Source organism: Nelusetta ayraudi, unplaced genomic scaffold (genome assembly GCF_046127955.1).
Source record: "Nelusetta ayraudi isolate G7.1 ecotype Tasmania unplaced genomic scaffold, CSIRO-AGI_Nayr_v1 ptg000200l, whole genome shotgun sequence".
Classification (NCBI taxonomy): Eukaryota; Metazoa; Chordata; class Actinopteri; order Tetraodontiformes; family Monacanthidae; genus Nelusetta; species Nelusetta ayraudi.
This window is the reverse complement of record NW_027466249.1, coordinates 459,428-475,103: the sequence shown is the minus strand read 5'-3', so window position 1 is coordinate 475,103 and position 15,676 is coordinate 459,428. Positions and strand designations below refer to the sequence as shown.

Below are 15,676 nucleotides of genomic sequence, written 5' to 3'. Positions count from 1 at the left end.
CTTACCAGTACAACGTGAAGACCACGGACTCCTCTTGCACCCTGGAGGTCCTGAACAGCAACAGGGCAGAGTCAGCTGGAAAATACACGTGTCAGATTTCCAATGCTGAAGGAAGTGACAGCTGTCACGCTCATGTTAACATAGGTAACGCCTTCATCTCTGCACGTGCCGCATGACTTCTAAACACTAACGGCCTCTGCAGTTCCTGTGGTGAGGATGTTTGTCCAAACTGGTCGGGGTCAGCCGTCACTGTGAGTCCAGTGCATTCTGAGAGGAACTTTTCTTCAGGGTTTTGGGCCTGAGGTTTGAGGCCTACTGCAAGTTTCCATGTCATTGTTTGATCAGCGCCAAACATGTACCTGCGAAAAACTGATTTGTTTGTCTACTGGGTTGGTGCTTGTTTGTTGGTCGCAGAGGCCCAGCGGCCTGGTCCAGAGTCGATTCTGTGTCTCTCAACGTCTCAACACTACCTAATTTCTTTCACTTTCCCACCCCACTAACAGAACGCAAAGTCCCCCCGAACTTCACCAAGAAGCCCTCTGAGTCCATGACGGACACTGTGGGCAAGACGGTGAAGATGGAGGCTCGGGTGTCTGGTTCTCAGCCGCTGACCGTCAGCTGGTCCAAGGACAACCGCGAGATCTTTAGCTCTGACAAATACCAAGTGAGCTTCCAGAACAACCTGGCCGTGCTCTCCATCCAAGACTCGTCCTCCTCCGACACTGGACTCTACTCGTGCGCAGCCTCCAACGAAGCGGGACAAGCTTCCTGTGGGGTTTCTCTCACCGTCTCAGGTACGACGCCGTTCACCTTTCCATTGCACCAAGGCCAGTGGCAATGGACTCCTGGTTCAGTGTCGGGTTCAGATCTTTGTCTTTGGACCTTTTCAGACCTTTCAGTCTTCTAAGCAGTGTGATTAGACGTGATGTTCTTCATGATGCTGGTGGAAAGTCTCTGCAGTTGCTTCTTTCACTCAACCAGAAACTACCCAGCCGCCAAAGTTCGACACCCCACTGGAGCCCGCGGCGGTGACCGAGGGCGAGAAGCTCAGCCTGAAATGTCACGTCAGCGGCTCCCCTCCAATGACTGTGCAGTGGTTGAAGGACAGGAGGGAGCTGAAGTCTGGCGCAAATACCAGAATCACCTTCGCCAGTGGGAAGGCCTGCCTGGAGGTCGGCCAAGTCTCACTGAGTGATGCAGGCGATTACCTGTGCAAGGCCAGCAACGCCAGTGGCAGCACTTTCTGCAAGTCCAGGGTGACTGTGAAGGGTGAGGCCTCACTTTCAACTGGCACTGTGACAAAGAAGAGAAGCTTTAGCTTTTCTCTGTCAGGAGAAACTTTTCACTTTCTCACTCAAACTACAAACACTTTAAACGAGTATAAAAGGTTGTTGTGGCTTGGGTAGTTTCTTGTGACGGCTCACTCACTTCCAGGGTTTCTTACAGACGCTGGAGTGAAAGCCGCCGCCGCCGCCCCCGCCGCCCCGGCAGCTGCAACCCCGGTTAAAAGACTTGACAACCTTTTCTTCATTGAGGAACCCAAGAACATCTCAGTCACAGAGAGTAAGTTGATCGCTGCTGTCCCAGTGTCTGTTTGTCTAGAACCATTGAGTCAATGTTCTCTGGTCTCAACACGTACACTGCACCTTTCCTCCTGCAGAGGGCACCGCCACCTTCATCGCAAAGATTGGAGGCGAGCCCATCCCCAGCGTGAAGTGGATGAAGGGTAAATGGAGGCAGATCACCCCCGGTGGTCGCATCTCCATCCACCACAAGGGCCAAGACGCCAGGATGGAGATCAGGGAGGTGACGAAGTCCGATGCCGGGGCGTACAGGTGCGTTGCCTCCAACAAGCACGGAGAGATCGAGTGCAGCTCTGAGATGGAGGTCAGCAAGAAGGACGAGGCGGAGCAAGTTGGAGACATCAGGGCAATGCTGAAGAGGTAAGACTGAGTGTTCCCGCGGCGGTGGGACAGGATGTCGAAACTGAAGCCTCGCTGACTGCTCCTGGTGTTCCACAGGACTCCTTCAAAGCAGAAGAGCCCAAAGAAGGACGAGGACGTGGACATTGTTGCGCTGCTCAGAGGTCATGACCCCAAAGACTATGAGAGGATCCTGCGGGAGCACAACATCCAGGACTACCGCAGCATCCTGCAGGCCGTGGAGATCCTGAAGAAAGAGAAGGAGGCAGAAGTTGGACAAGTGGTGAGACAGCAGGACGGAGCGAGTCCCTGGTCTTCATCTGTGGACTCACGTAGTTTCATGTTTGCCACCCAAGCATTGTCGGCCTAAACTCTGTTGGTCGGAATAGAACAAACCTCGTGGGGTTCATTGCATGTGACAGCAGAGGGCGCAATAACAAGATTGAAGATAATCAGGTATTTCTGATGATTTTGTCTCACAGGAGGTAGAAGTGGGCGTCAAGGTGGTGGAGGAGGACATGGTCCGCTTCATCCAGCAGCTGGAGGGCCGTGTTGCTGCAGAGGTACACACAAAGCACTAGTACAAGGCAGCACCTGGACCAGGCCCGGGCCCAGGTCCAGGTGATCCCTGAGGTCACAATGTTCTTCTAACGATCTCCTTTCCCCTTCAGCCTGTCACGGTCCTGGAGGACATCAGTGACCAGACCACGGCTGAAAACCAGGGGGCCACATTTGAGTGCCAGATCCGGATTAACTACCCGGAGATCATGGTCACCTGGTACAAAGGCACCCAGAAACTGGAGACCAGTGAAAAGTACAACATCAGCAGCGTGGGTTTGCGCCACTGTCTGCACATCAACAACTGCCAGGCCTCAGACCAGGGCAACTACCGTGTGGTCTGTGGCCCCCACATCTCCAATGCCAAGCTGGCGGTCTCAGGTAAGACCGCTCCCTGTCCCGGGCCTGTCTGCACTTCCTGTCCCAGCTGCTCTGTGACATCGTGCCGTCTTCTGACGGTTGAGCCGGCATGGCCTCACACGCTGACCTCTGACCTCTTTCAGTCTCTTGTTTGTGTGGATTTTTTCTGTTTCCCGTCCTCTTTTGCTCTTCCTCTTGGAGATGAATCCAAAATTCTTCCAGCTTCTGTCACAACATCACAACTTCATCTCTGGTCTCTGCTTTTAGCTGAACAAATTCAGTTCACAAAATGCATCAGAAGCACCGAGGTGGACGAACGCCACTCTGCCACCTTCGAGTGCGAGTTGTCCTTTGACAACGCCACCGTGTCGTGGTCCAAAGACTCTGGGCAACTCACAGAGAGCCCCAAGTATAACTTCCTGACGGAGGGCCGGCGACACTTTATGACCATCAACAATGTGACCCAACAAGACGAAGGTTTGTCCAGACTAACTGAGGGATGAAGGGCCTGATTAACTAAAGCTATGTGACACGTTAGGCTACGCACGCAGAGTCTCGTGGTGGAGTTTTGAGCGTTAGCACGACGACAGGAAGTAATGAGCGGCGTTGTCCCCCGGCAGGCGTTTACTCAGTGATTGCTCGTCTGGAGCTCATGGGAGAAGCTCAAAGCACAGCCCAGCTTTATCTGTCTGGCAAAGGTGTGTATGTTCTACCACACAGCTAAGATGCTAATCGCTCATGGAGCCGCGGACCATAGTTAACATCCTGTGCTTGTCCCTTCCACAGAGGTTGGGTTAGGGGAGGCACCATGCGGTGAGTATTCTAGAGATCCGAAACAAACAGGCGTCCTGGTGGTGACAACGTTAACTGAGGTTGTATCTGAATCTTCAGACTCCACCGGGGCCTCAGTTCACTTCCCAGGCTCTCCGTCTCAGGACTTGTGGTGTGAGTCTGGGACGGTGTTTGTCAGTGACGACGCACCTCCTCGTAGCGCCTCCTCTTCACTCTCGTCTTCTTCGTCTAACGATTGGTCCAGGATTTCTCTGCACGACGAGCAGACAGAAGGTAGAGAACAGCTGCAGTCCTGACCTTTGACCCTCAAGTCTAAGCTTCACCACCACCATCCCCTATTCATTGTTGTCTTTAACCCCCATTTTCGCTAACTGTCTGCTGTGGTGCAGTCGGGGAAAGAATCACTTGCGTAATATTCACCACAGTAACTCTCACAGAAAGTCACCAACTGGGGTCCCAGCACAGGTGAAATGATCCTGTTTGAGTTCCGTAGTTCAATCCTGGAGATCAAGTCTGAGGGAACTACCTCACACAGAGGTCAGGGGTGTGTCGCTGACCAATCAGCCGTCTTCAGGTCAGCGTGTCTTGGCTCAGAGAACCTTCAGTCTTCCCAGAATGCAACACTGCCTACACCTCCATGTATGGAATCTTCCACTTTCAAAATGGATCGGAATCTTAAGGTGGCACCGACCGTGGAACCGACCTCCGGGCTTCAAAACCTGGAGGTCGGTGACATCACAGTGACTCCACCCATATGTTTATGCAGTTGGTGGTTGCCAGCGGTTTGCTAGAGATGATTGAGTTGGCCAGTGGCAGAAAGCAGTAGCTTTGAGTGAAGTGGTGGGGAGCCCTGAGCCAGAGGTCTCAACGCTGCCTTGTAGTTTAGCCTGGAGTTTAGTTCCGATAAACTGCCATCTCCTGCGCAAACTCCAGAAGAATAAGAACCAATCAGAACAATGAGCTCCTCTCCAATCATCTGCTGACAGTTGCTAAGGAGGTACTTTTGGTAAACATCTCCTCTGTCTCCGTCCGTCCAATACACCTGTCTGTCCACCTGTCTGTCCACCTGTCCTTCCACCTGTCCTTCCACCTGTCCCTCTGCTGCATCTCCAGACCTTCAGGTGTTTGAGGTTCTCCAGGAGTCAGTGGGTGTGTTTGTGTCTTAAGTTGAATTTTCTTCCTCTCCAGAAGAGCGCAAACCAGTGGAGGAGATTGTTCGGAAGAGAACACAAGAACCTTCTGAAGGTACAAGTGCTGCACAAGTCTGTGGCTCCTCTGTCTGTCTGTCTGTCTGTCTGTCTGTCTGTCTAAACAGATTGAACAGCTGCTTCTGCCAGCTTCTCTTCCTTCCTGTCTTGTGGTTTTCTGTCTGTCTGTCTGTCTGTCTGTCTGTCTGCTGCTCTTGTTTCTTGCACTCACTCCTCTGATGCTCCTCAAAATGAGGCTGATGCTCAGATTGCAGGACTTTAACCAGAACATTTCAATCTTTGTCAAGTTTCATGGGATTCCAGCAGTGTGCCTGAGATGACGCTGCTCCCTGCCGTGGATGTTGCTCAGCAACAAGAACCTCCACAAGGTACCGTTGCGCTCTTTGACTTCGGCTTCTTCTTCTGACGTTCTCACCTGTTTAATGTCGATGGAACGGCCTGCAGAATTCAACACGTTAGATCTTACGTGAATAACATTGCGTCCACACTCTTACTGATGATACACAATTCTTTCCAATTCCTGAACCTGTGGTGTGTCTAGGTTGTGTGTCTGTGTGTTACTGTGTGTCTTCTGCACAGTGTCTGTGTGTCTTCACCTTCTTCTCCTGCAGCTGGGTGATGACTCACGCTAGTTTTTCTTTGTTGACCTCAAAGAGCCGCTGGTCTCCACCCAATCAGAAGCTCAGCAGATGGAGGCCACTGCAGCCAGAAGGTTTAGTCCAAAATCTGAGGAACCACAAACAGTTTCTGCCAAACTTAAAACTGTGGAACCTTCAGAGAAAACAGCTGCAGCCTCTGAAGGACGAGGTAACGTAAAAAAAAACAACAACAAATCTTCATGTTGTCTTGTTGGGTTGCCAGAAACCTGTTTAGCTGAAGCAACAACCAACAACAGCCTCTTCCTGTCAACCAGCTGTTCTCTTGAAGTCACTCCACCTGAATGTGATCTTAAACCTGCTGTGTTTGTAGTGCCAGGTGAGTCCAGACTGGAGGAACCTGTAGTTGTGCCGGTTGCAACCATCACCACTTCAGCAAAGACTGAAGATGCTTCAACTGAAGGTACTAAGATTCTGAGAAGGTTTCCTCTCGTTTAAAATTACTTTTCTGAGTTGAGTCTGACTGATTCAGCGATTTCCATCTTAAAGCTCGTCGTGAGTGACATTCTTACACAACATAAAGTCTTCACAGAATCAAATGTTCTTCTAAGGTGTCTTAGGACTCAAGAAACCTGAACCTTCAAGGAAGCCCGATCTGCTGGCAGGTAAACCTGAAACAGCACCAAAGGTTCTGAAGACATTCCGAGAAAACACCACCGTGAAGGAAACAGAGAAGGTTCCTGAGGAACCCCGGAAGGTACCACAGAAGCTTCTGGAAAAATCAAAGAAGCTTCCAGAGGAACATCAGAAGGTTCCAGAAGAGCCACAGAAGATTCCAGCGACTCCACAGAAGGTTCTGGAAGAGCCAAAGAAGGTTCCTGTGGTTCCACAGAAGCTTCCAGAAGAGCCACAGAAGATTTCCAAAGAGCCAAAGAAGGCCCCAGAGGTTCCACAGAAGGTTCTGGAAGAGCCAAAGAAGGCCCCTGTGGTTCCACAGAAGCTTATGGAAGAGCCAAAGAAGGTTCCTGTGGTTCCACAGAAGGTTCTGGAAGAGCCAAAGAAGGCCCCTGTGGTTCCACAGAAGCTTATGGAAGAGCCAAAGAAGGTTCCTGTGGTTCCGCAGAAGGTTCTGGAAGAGCCAAAGAAGGTTCCTGTGGTTCCACAGAAGCTTCCAGAAGAGCCACAGGAGATTTCCCAAGAGCCAAAGAAGGCCCCAAAGGTTCCACGGAAGGTTCCAGAATTGCCAAAGAAGGTTCCAGAGGTTCCACAGAAGGTTCCAGAAGAGCCAAAGAAGATTCCTGTGGTTCCACAGAAGGTTCCAGAAGTGCCAAAGAAGGTTCCAGAGGTTCCACAAAAGGTTCCGAATGCTATTGAGAAAGTTACTGAAATATCAAAGAAGGTACCAAAACACCAGATAAGGGAAACAAAGAAGGTGACAGACGCTTCAAGAATGGTCCAGGAAGCACCAGAGCAGACTTCAGGGCCCCCAGAAAAAGCGTTGCAGGGGCCTGAAGAGACTCAGATCCAACACGTGAAGTTCAGTGAAGCTCCAGAACGGCTGGAGAAAAGTCGAGAGGAACCAGGGCTGTGCTCTCAACCACCAGAAGAACTGCAAACTCCAGTTGATCATCCTGAAAGGCTTCAACAAAAAGGTAGTCTGGCTTCTTTCAACATCTTGTGACTTAATCCCAAGTTCAGTCTTTAAAGTTCAGTCAGCGAGAGCTGGAAAAACTGACTGTCTTTTCCATCATGCTATCAAACTGCTCTCTGCCGTCTGACTTGTCTTTTATACTGTGGTGTTTGATGCATGACAGAGGTTCCTGGAGGTCAGTAGATGCTGACATCTGTTTTCTCTGTCTGCTCTTTCTCCGTCTTGTTGTCTTGGCCACTGTTCCATGGCGCAACTCTTGGGTCTTTCTTTCCTCTTAAACAACAAGCAGGGTTCATTCATGCAGAAGAAATTGGAGCCAAGATGAAGGAAGTTGTTCTTCTCACAGAAGAAGTCAGAACTCTTGAGTGCAGAGTGGAGTCGGCAGAAGACAGTTTTCTGAAGATGAGGACAAGACACCCAAGAGTTCCCGAAGAGCCACCAGAGAACATCAGGTCTGCACTCACAGAAGACAAAGCTGAAGTCCGAAGGGAAGAAAGACCTGTGAGCTCTTCACCTCTGACTTCTCACATGCTCCCATCTGGATTTGATGAGACTCTTTTGCTGGGAAAGACTGTAGCCCGTGATTGCTTAGCTGCCCAGGAGCTTCAGCAACAGTGCGACCGCAGAGGAGACCACACTACTCCACAGAAGGGAGACCATCATCACATGACTCATCTTTCGCCCAATCAGAAGTCTCCAGCAGACCTCACCGTTGACACGTTGACACGTGAAGATGTCCTGAAAATGGACTACAAGGACTCTGCACAACTGAGGAGGAGACCGGTGTCCACTGAAGCTCCACCCCAACCTTCAGGTGGTGCGAAGACAGCTGCCGTTCTGCTGGTTCCCACTGAAGATCTTCCTCCTGGAGAAGCCAAGCTCCTCCCCGCTTCTGCTGAAGACCAGAGAGCCCAAAGAAACCAACCATCTCAGGCTCCACAAGAGAGGAAACCTGTATGTTCTTTAGAAGCTCCTCAGATGAAGAAAACTGCTCCTCCAGAACAGAAGCTTGAATCGTCTGAAGAAATGTGGAGCAGCACCACAACAACAGCAGTAGCAGCAGCGCCATCTTCAGGAGGTCAGAGGAGAGTCGGCAGCACGCTGGACACTGAGGGACCAAGTCTTCGTGAAGGTCCTCAATCAGGTTTGAGCTGCTCAGGTTCCTCACATCAAACCTCTTCATACCTTCACATGCCCTGCTTGTTGTCCTTGAAGAGCTCTTGAACCCTGCCAGTGTCTACTGGTGATGTTCTTCTCGTCTGTCTGTCTGTCTGTCTGTCTGTCTGTCTGTCTGCCTGTCTGTCTGTCTGTCTGCCTGTCTGTCTGTCTGTCTGTCTGTCTGTCTGCCTGCCTGCCTGCCTGTCTGTCTGTCTGTCTGTCACCTCAACTCTTTGTTTCCCTGCTTGAGCGTCTTCGACTGAACTCTCTGTTGTCGTGTTGCTGATTCTGGAATCTTTTGCTTTTCAAGTTCCTGAACCAGCAGCACCAAAGCTGCCTTCTTCTCCTGCTGCTCCTCCTGTTGCTGAGGAGAAGGTTGCTCCTCCTCCTCCTCCTCCAGGTATGGTGTCTTTTGCTCGATCCCAGTGTCTCTCTGATACGCTGTCTTGACTCTGCTTGTGTCGGTTTGGTGCTAAAAGTGTCTTTACCTCTTCCAGTGGAGAAGGAACCTTCCTCACCACCAAAGCCTTCAGGCACTCCGGTGCCCCCTGCAGGTAGAATGTTCTCACATAGAGGCAGCTCCTCCTCACTCTTCCCTGACTTCGTCCATACTTGTGTGTTTTGTCTGGTTGGAGTTTCTTTGTGTTTCTGCTTGTCTTCATCCTTGTGGTGATTCTGGAATCATCTGCTTTCAAAGTGTCTCCTCCTGAGAAGAAACCTTTTGCTCAGCCACAAAAGCCTTCATCTCCACCTGTTGCTCAAGTGGTGAAGGTGTCTCCACCTGCAGGTAGATTCTTCAGTGCATTTGGTTGTGGTTCCTTCTTTCCTTTGGCATTCATGCCCCGGGTCTGGTCTTGTCCTGTCCTGTCCTGATGGTGACCTCTGGTGTCTTGTCTCCTCCAGACCTGAAGGTGTCTCCACTGTCACTGGAGCCAGAAGCAAAAACTTTTGCTCCTCCTTCAGGTACCATCTTCTCTGTCATTCATGTCTTTCTCTTTTTCCCATCTTATTCTCCTTCTGTCTTTGTTCTTCACTGTGTTCTTGACTGTGTTCTTCACTGTGGTCTTCAGATCTTTTAGTGAACTAATGGTGAACTTGGTTTTTATGTAGCGCCAGTGTTGCCTTTGGAGAAGCCAGAAATTGCAGCGCTGCCGCAGGAAGTCTTTCCTGAAGGTAACATCTTCTGCTAACGTCTTCAGCCTCTGAGTCTCTTTCACCTTTTCAGTCTCCAGCTGAGATGAAACCGGCTTAAAGGCTCCTTGTAATATCTCCACTCTTTAATCATGTTGAACAACAGCACAACTGTATTTTTTTCCTAACTTTTTTTTTTTTTTTTTACTTCCTGCAGACAAAGAGCCACGGTCACATCCTGGACCCACTAAAGGTACTTTTATCTTCTGTCTTGACTGACTGTCCCATAAGTTTTGTCTATCTGTGTTTTTGTGTTGACATTGCCGTCTCTTTGACCAACAAACCTGATTTTACCGAATCAACCGCAGCTGTGAAGCAGAAAGGTAAGACCCCCCCTGTTCAGGAGGACAAACCACAAAAGAGGGAGTCCTCCAGAGAACCCAAAGAGAAGGAGCAACAACCTGAAGGCATCGGGCTCAGGAAGGTTCCAGTCAAAGCTCCAGAACCGGCCCAACAGGTTCTTACTCACACGGCGGAAGTGATGAGGCATCACGATCTGGATTCATCGGCCCACGGACTTCTCGACAGAGAAGAACGAGACATTGTGACTCAGAGAAGATCAGAGCTGGTCTTTGGTGCCAGTCAGGAGGCAGTTTGGAAGGAATCCTTCCGAGAAGTGGAAAGCGTCTTAGTTGTTGAGGAAGCAGAGAGAGAAGTCTGGACAAGAAGCCCCAAAGAGAAACAAGAGGAGGAACCCAAGGTGCCCGATGTTGAGAAGAAGAAAGTACATTCCCAGCTGAAAGAAAAGGAGCAGAAAGAAAGTGTGAAATTAACACCTTCTAAAAAATCTGAGAAACGGGACGAAGATCGAGAGAACATCAAACTGAAGAAGGTCCCGCTAAAGTCCAAAGAGCCTGAGAAGGAGATGGTGACTTGCCGAGCTGAGGTAACAAGGCAACACGACTCTGAAGTGGTTGCTGAGAAACTTGGCCTCAGAGAAGATGGAGAAGTGAAAGCTGCCAAGAAAAGTGGACACCTCCTCCCTGCAGCTCAAGAACCATCTGACCTGAGTCACATAGAGGACCTGCGCAAGTCCAAAGAAGATGAGGGGAAAAACACACAGATTAGGGCCCCAAAACCCTCCAGCTTTGAAGAACCTGACAAAGATCTGACTAGGAAGAGAAAACAGGTGCTGCCACAGAAGGAAGAGGAGCAGGAAGTCGTGAAACTTAAGCCACTTCAAAAACCCCAGAGGGCTGAAACAGAACAACCTACAGAGACACAGAAGAACAGTGAAACTAAGACAGGGAGTGGACCCCGTCCGTTCCAGGGATCTGGAGCTCCACTGAGAGACCACCTCAGTGCCACGGTCCAGCCCAGAGAAGACCAGCAGGGGGTCTCACAGAGAAGTGAGCCTGCTGCTGCCCACAGACCAGTGGTGTCCACACCAGACAAGGAGGAGGAGCTTCTCACATCGAGACCTCCAGCCACAGACCACCAGCAGGAAGATGAAGCAGATGCAGCATCTGAACACAGGAAAACTGGTCCCACACAGAAAACCCCAAAAGACCTCAAGGATCTGCGGCCCAGCAAAGAAACTCCAGGACAGAAGAAAGCAGGTCTCTCAGAAAAGGAGGCCGCAGTGGAAAAGAAACCAGAGAACCAAGCAGATGCCGACAAGAAAGAGCTAAAACCCAAAATGACTCCTTCACTGAGGGTGGTCAAGGGCAAGCCAGAGGTCAAACCTGTCGAGCAAATCCTAAAAGTTGAACTAAAGAAGACACCGTCCCCTAAAGATCGGGAACAAAAAGCCAAGAAAGTTGAGACCGAGGAGAGGTTCAGCACCATCAGACTCAAGAAGAGCCCTCAGAGAGCAGCACCAGAGGAGCCTGGAGAGGAGCAGCTGCACCTGGTGAAGCAGGTATCTCCAGGAGCTGTGCAGGTCAAGAAGGTTCCCACGCGGCTTGAAGAGGAGGTGTTTGAAGATGTGCCAGAGGAAGAGGAGGAGGAGGAGGTCTGGGGCTGGGAGCTGCTTCCAGCTGAGGACTGGATGGGTGAAGGTCTAGACGGAGCCGTGGAGACTCCTGGTCCTCCTGGTCCTGCTGGCAGCAAACGAGGTGAGGTGACAGCAGTCCAACCCCCTCATCCACTGGACCCGCCCTGATCTTCATCATCATCATCACTATCATCATCATCATCATCATCATCATCATCATCATCACGATCATCATCATCATCATCACCATCATCATCATCATCATCATCATCACCATCATCATCATCATCATCATCATCATCATCATCTTCGTCACGATTGTTATGTTCCTCTTTGAGGATGTCCTCCATCTTATGAGGTCACCGTGATGTCACGTCACTTCATCTCCATTCTTCATCCTCTTCATCCTCAGCAGCTCAGATGGTAGAAAAGTCTTGAACTTGAACTCTGAACTCTGTCTTCTTCTCTGTCCAGAAGGGAAACCAGCAGAGGAGGTCCCTAAGGGCCGGGGTCGAGGACTTGGAGGTACGAGGCAGCTGATGTTTTTCTGTCTGTGTCCTTCAGAAGGAGACCAGAAACTAAAGATCTTGTTTGTCCTGCAGCGAGACAGACACCGTCCCCAGGTGACGGCGGTCGGGGCCGCGGCCTCAGACCTGGTGGTAAGGGTCCATCTCCACCAGAGGAACCCTTTGGAGGCTTCAAGCTGAAGGCCGTCCCCCTCAAGTTCGTCAAGAAGCTGCAGGACATTGTGCTGCAGGAGGCCGAGTCCATCGGCTCCTCCGCCGTCTTCGAGTGTGAGATTTCACCCTCCACCGCCATCACCTCCTGGATGAAGGACGGCGGCAACCTGCGCGAGGGACCCAAGCACCGCTTCACAGCCGACGGCAAAGACCGCAAGCTGCACATCATTGACGTGCAGCTGTCTGACACCGGCGAGTACACCTGCGTGGCCAAGAACGCCGGCAAGGAGATCACCTGCACTGCAAAGCTCATCGTGGAAGGTAAAGGAGGAGATGTGCTGAGTTCAGTCCAGCTTTATCTCTACAGGTCTGTGAAGGTTGTCAGGTTCTCAGGGTTCAGTTGAGGCCACTGGACGAGTTTTTGCCATCTTGAAAAGTCTCTCCGGGTCCTCCACTTTAGGTCTCGAAAATATCACAAGAACAAGTCCAGTGGCCTCAACTTAATCCCTCAAAAGAAATCAGTTCAAGGTCAAACTGAACACTTGAGTTTTGAGCCTCCTTTAAAAAACATCTACAGTCTCTGCAGTCCTGATGGCCTCTCACAGGCTGTTCCAAAGCCTCAGACCACAGTGGCTAACTAGTAGGCAGGTTCTTGTCCGAACCTTTGGAACGATTCAACAGCCTGGTAGCAGAGGAGCTCAGGTTCACTCTGGTAAGACTCACCGCAGCTGGACGTCGTTCTCATCATCAGAGCTGCCGGTCAAGTGGGTGAAGGAGCTGGAACCAGAGACCACCTGCATGAAGACTCAGCCCATGTACCTGACCTGCGAGCTGAACAAGGAGAGGGACGTGGTGTGGAGGAGGAACGGCCAGGTCCTGAAGAAGAAGGCGGGCAAGGTCGCCGTCAACATCATCGGCCTGCAACACGCCGTCACCATCCAGAACGCCACCGAGGACGACGCCGGCGCCTACACCTGCGAGGTGGACGGCCAGGAGGAGGTCAAGACCTCCACCAACGTCAAGGTCATCGGTGAGCAGACTGACCTTTCATCCCGGATGTCGATTCCATGGATGCCATTAGCATCGCTAGCTGGACAGCCGTCCTGATGACGCTACTGGCTAAAGCTAATGTTGCTATTCTAAGTTTTTTCTGTCTTGTGTTGCTTCCTGTCACCTGCTCACCCAATCACCATGTGTGCAGAGGTCATCAAGGACTGGATCGTGAAGCCGCTGAGGGACCAGCACGTCAAGCCCAAGTCCAAGGCCACCTTCAAGTGTGAGCTCTTCAAGGACACGCCCAACTGGAAGTGGCTGAAGGGCGACAACCAGCTGGCTCCTTCCGACAAGGTGGAGATGAAGAAGGACGGCAACGACGTGACCCTCACCATCAACAACTGCCAGCCGGACGACGTGGCGGACTACACCTTTGAGGTGGAGGACCGCAGATACACCGCCAAGCTCACCCTGGGAGGTCTGTGTGTGCGCGCGTCTTTAAAAAGCTGCCGTGGTTCTTGGTGGAAAGTTCAGCCTGTGACCCGGGCAAGGACGTCTCTTTGTTCCAGAGCGGGAGGCTGAGATCCTGAAGCCGCTGTCCAGCCTGGAGGTGGTGGAGAAGGAGGAGGCGGAGTTCCAGACGGAGATCTCAGAGGAGGACGTGGCGGGAGAATGGAAGCTGAGAGGACAGCCGCTGACCAGATCCCCCGTAGGACAAACAGCGCCGTGGAGGCACTCTCGGCTGGGAGCTTGACTTTGACCTTTGACCTGCTCTGTTTGTTTGTTTTTTTCAGACCTGTGACATGAAATTAGAGGGCAGGAAACGTTTCCTCACGCTGAAGAACGTGCAGCTGGATCAGGCCGGAGAAGTTTCCTACCAGGCCCTCAATGCCGTCACCACAGCCATGCTCACGGTTAAAGGTACGGCCCACGCACACACACACACTGACACACACACTGGCGCACACACTGGCGCACACACTGGCGCACACACTGGCGCACACACTGGCGCACACACCGGGACCTGGCGGCGGACGGTAAACTGCGTGTTTGTGTGTCTGTCAATAACCGGCCTCGTCATTCGCACCTGGCAGAGCTGGAGTTGAACTTTGCGGATCCACTGAAGGACGTCTCAGTGCCTGAAAAGAAACAGGCCAAGTTTGAGTGCACCCTCACCAAGGAGGTGTCAAAGGTCATGTGGTTCCGGGGTGCAGAGATTGTCACCCCGGGCCCCAAATATGAGATCTTTGAGGACGGACGCAAACACATGCTGGTCATCAACAGCTGTGAGTTTAACGACGAGTCTCAGTACTCGGTGGAGGTGTCGGACAAGAAGTCCAGCGCTTTGCTGTCGGTGGAAGGTAAGTGCGGGCGGCCACTTCCTGTTTCCCGTGTGCCAGGTTCCCGCTGCTGGCGGTGTGCAGGTGTAAACCCGGCTTCCTGTCTGTTGTGCGCTCACCCGCTGTATTGCAGGCATGAGGCTCAGATTTGTTCAGCAGCTTTGCGACCAAACGGTGAAAGAAGGTAAAAGCGCTCGCTTTGAGCTGGAGCTCACGCACGACAACGTGCCGGTGGTTTGGTACCGCAATGAAGTCAAGCTGCACGTGGGTCGCACGGTGCTCATGCACGTGGAAGGAAAGAGACACACGCTAGAAATGAGGACGCTGTCTCTGGATGACACCTGCCAGATTAAGGCAGAAGCCAAAGGAAGTTTCTCGCTGGCCAAGCTGACCGTCATAGGTAACCAACGCCCCCGTCTCACTCTGTGCTAGCTGTAGCATCACGCTAACCCCTCAGGTCCTCCAGGTCCTCCTGGTCCTCCAGGTCCTCCAGGTCCTTCAGGTCCTCCAGGTCTCCCAGGTCTTTAGGTCTGACAGTCGAGGAGGACTGTTGGCCTCTCTTCCCGTTTGTCTCCTTCTGACATTCCTCCCTCCGTCCAGAAAAACACCCGTCGGTCACTTTAGTGCTTTGGATATCCACTAGCAGTAAGGCAGTGCTGATTGTGGGTGTGGCCTCTTTTCCAGAGGGCGACGCCGTCTTCGTGGTGAAGCTGCAGGACTACACGGCTACCGAGAAGGAGGAGGTGACGCTGAGCTGCGAGCTGAGCAAAGACGTCCCGGTGGTTTGGTACCACGGCGAGAAGGAGCTGACGGCCTCCAAGACGCTGCTCATGAGGTCGGAGGGGACGCGTCGGGTCCTGGTCCTGAAGAAGGTGGCGCTCCAGGAGGAGGGCCGATACGTGTGCGACTGTGGAACGGACAAGACAGCGGCCGGCGTCGCTGTTGAGGGTGAACAAGCTTGAAGACTTTGAGTGACCGTCACTCCTCTTCCAAACGGAAACTTTGGTCGACAACTTCGGGCACCACCGCGTGGAGTCGTTGAAGACGATGCTTGTGTGTGTTTCAGCTCGGGACATCAAGATCGTCCGGCCCATTTATGGCGTGGAGCTGTGCGATGGAGAGACGGCTCGCTTTGAGGTGGAGATCTCTGAGGACGACGTCCGCGGCCAGTGGAAGCTGAACGGGGAGGTTCTGAGTCCGTCCACGGTGAGTCCCTGAGCTGCTGCTGCTGCTGCTGCTGCTGCTGCTGCTGCTGCTGCTGCTGCGGCTGCTGCTGCTGCTCTTCCTCCGC

The 15,676-nt window shown here is 52.0% G+C and overlaps 1 protein-coding gene across 1 annotated transcript in view; it reads left to right on the top strand.

Annotated features, from left to right (window-relative positions):
- Positions 1 to 1,449: 1,449 nt before the first annotated feature.
- ttn.1 (titin, tandem duplicate 1) overlaps positions 1,450 to 15,676 on the top strand; it is a 97,838-nt gene continuing 83,611 nt past the window's right edge. The window contains exons 1-18 of the mRNA XM_076015844.1: positions 1,450 to 1,563; positions 1,661 to 1,943; positions 2,022 to 2,205; positions 2,405 to 2,485; positions 2,594 to 2,861; positions 4,821 to 4,877; positions 5,128 to 5,208; positions 9,149 to 9,208; positions 9,356 to 9,418; positions 9,594 to 9,629; positions 11,847 to 11,897; positions 11,975 to 12,373; positions 12,804 to 13,082; positions 13,254 to 13,523; positions 13,615 to 13,754; positions 13,840 to 13,966; positions 15,070 to 15,333; positions 15,452 to 15,591. Of these exons, the coding sequence (XP_075871959.1) occupies positions 1,720 to 1,943; positions 2,022 to 2,205; positions 2,405 to 2,485; positions 2,594 to 2,861; positions 4,821 to 4,877; positions 5,128 to 5,208; positions 9,149 to 9,208; positions 9,356 to 9,418; positions 9,594 to 9,629; positions 11,847 to 11,897; positions 11,975 to 12,373; positions 12,804 to 13,082; positions 13,254 to 13,523; positions 13,615 to 13,754; positions 13,840 to 13,966; positions 15,070 to 15,333; positions 15,452 to 15,591 (2,724 nt within the window). The 5' untranslated portion in view covers positions 1,450 to 1,563; positions 1,661 to 1,719. The remainder of the gene's footprint in view (positions 1,564 to 1,660; positions 1,944 to 2,021; positions 2,206 to 2,404; positions 2,486 to 2,593; positions 2,862 to 4,820; positions 4,878 to 5,127; positions 5,209 to 9,148; positions 9,209 to 9,355; positions 9,419 to 9,593; positions 9,630 to 11,846; positions 11,898 to 11,974; positions 12,374 to 12,803; positions 13,083 to 13,253; positions 13,524 to 13,614; positions 13,755 to 13,839; positions 13,967 to 15,069; positions 15,334 to 15,451; positions 15,592 to 15,676) is intronic.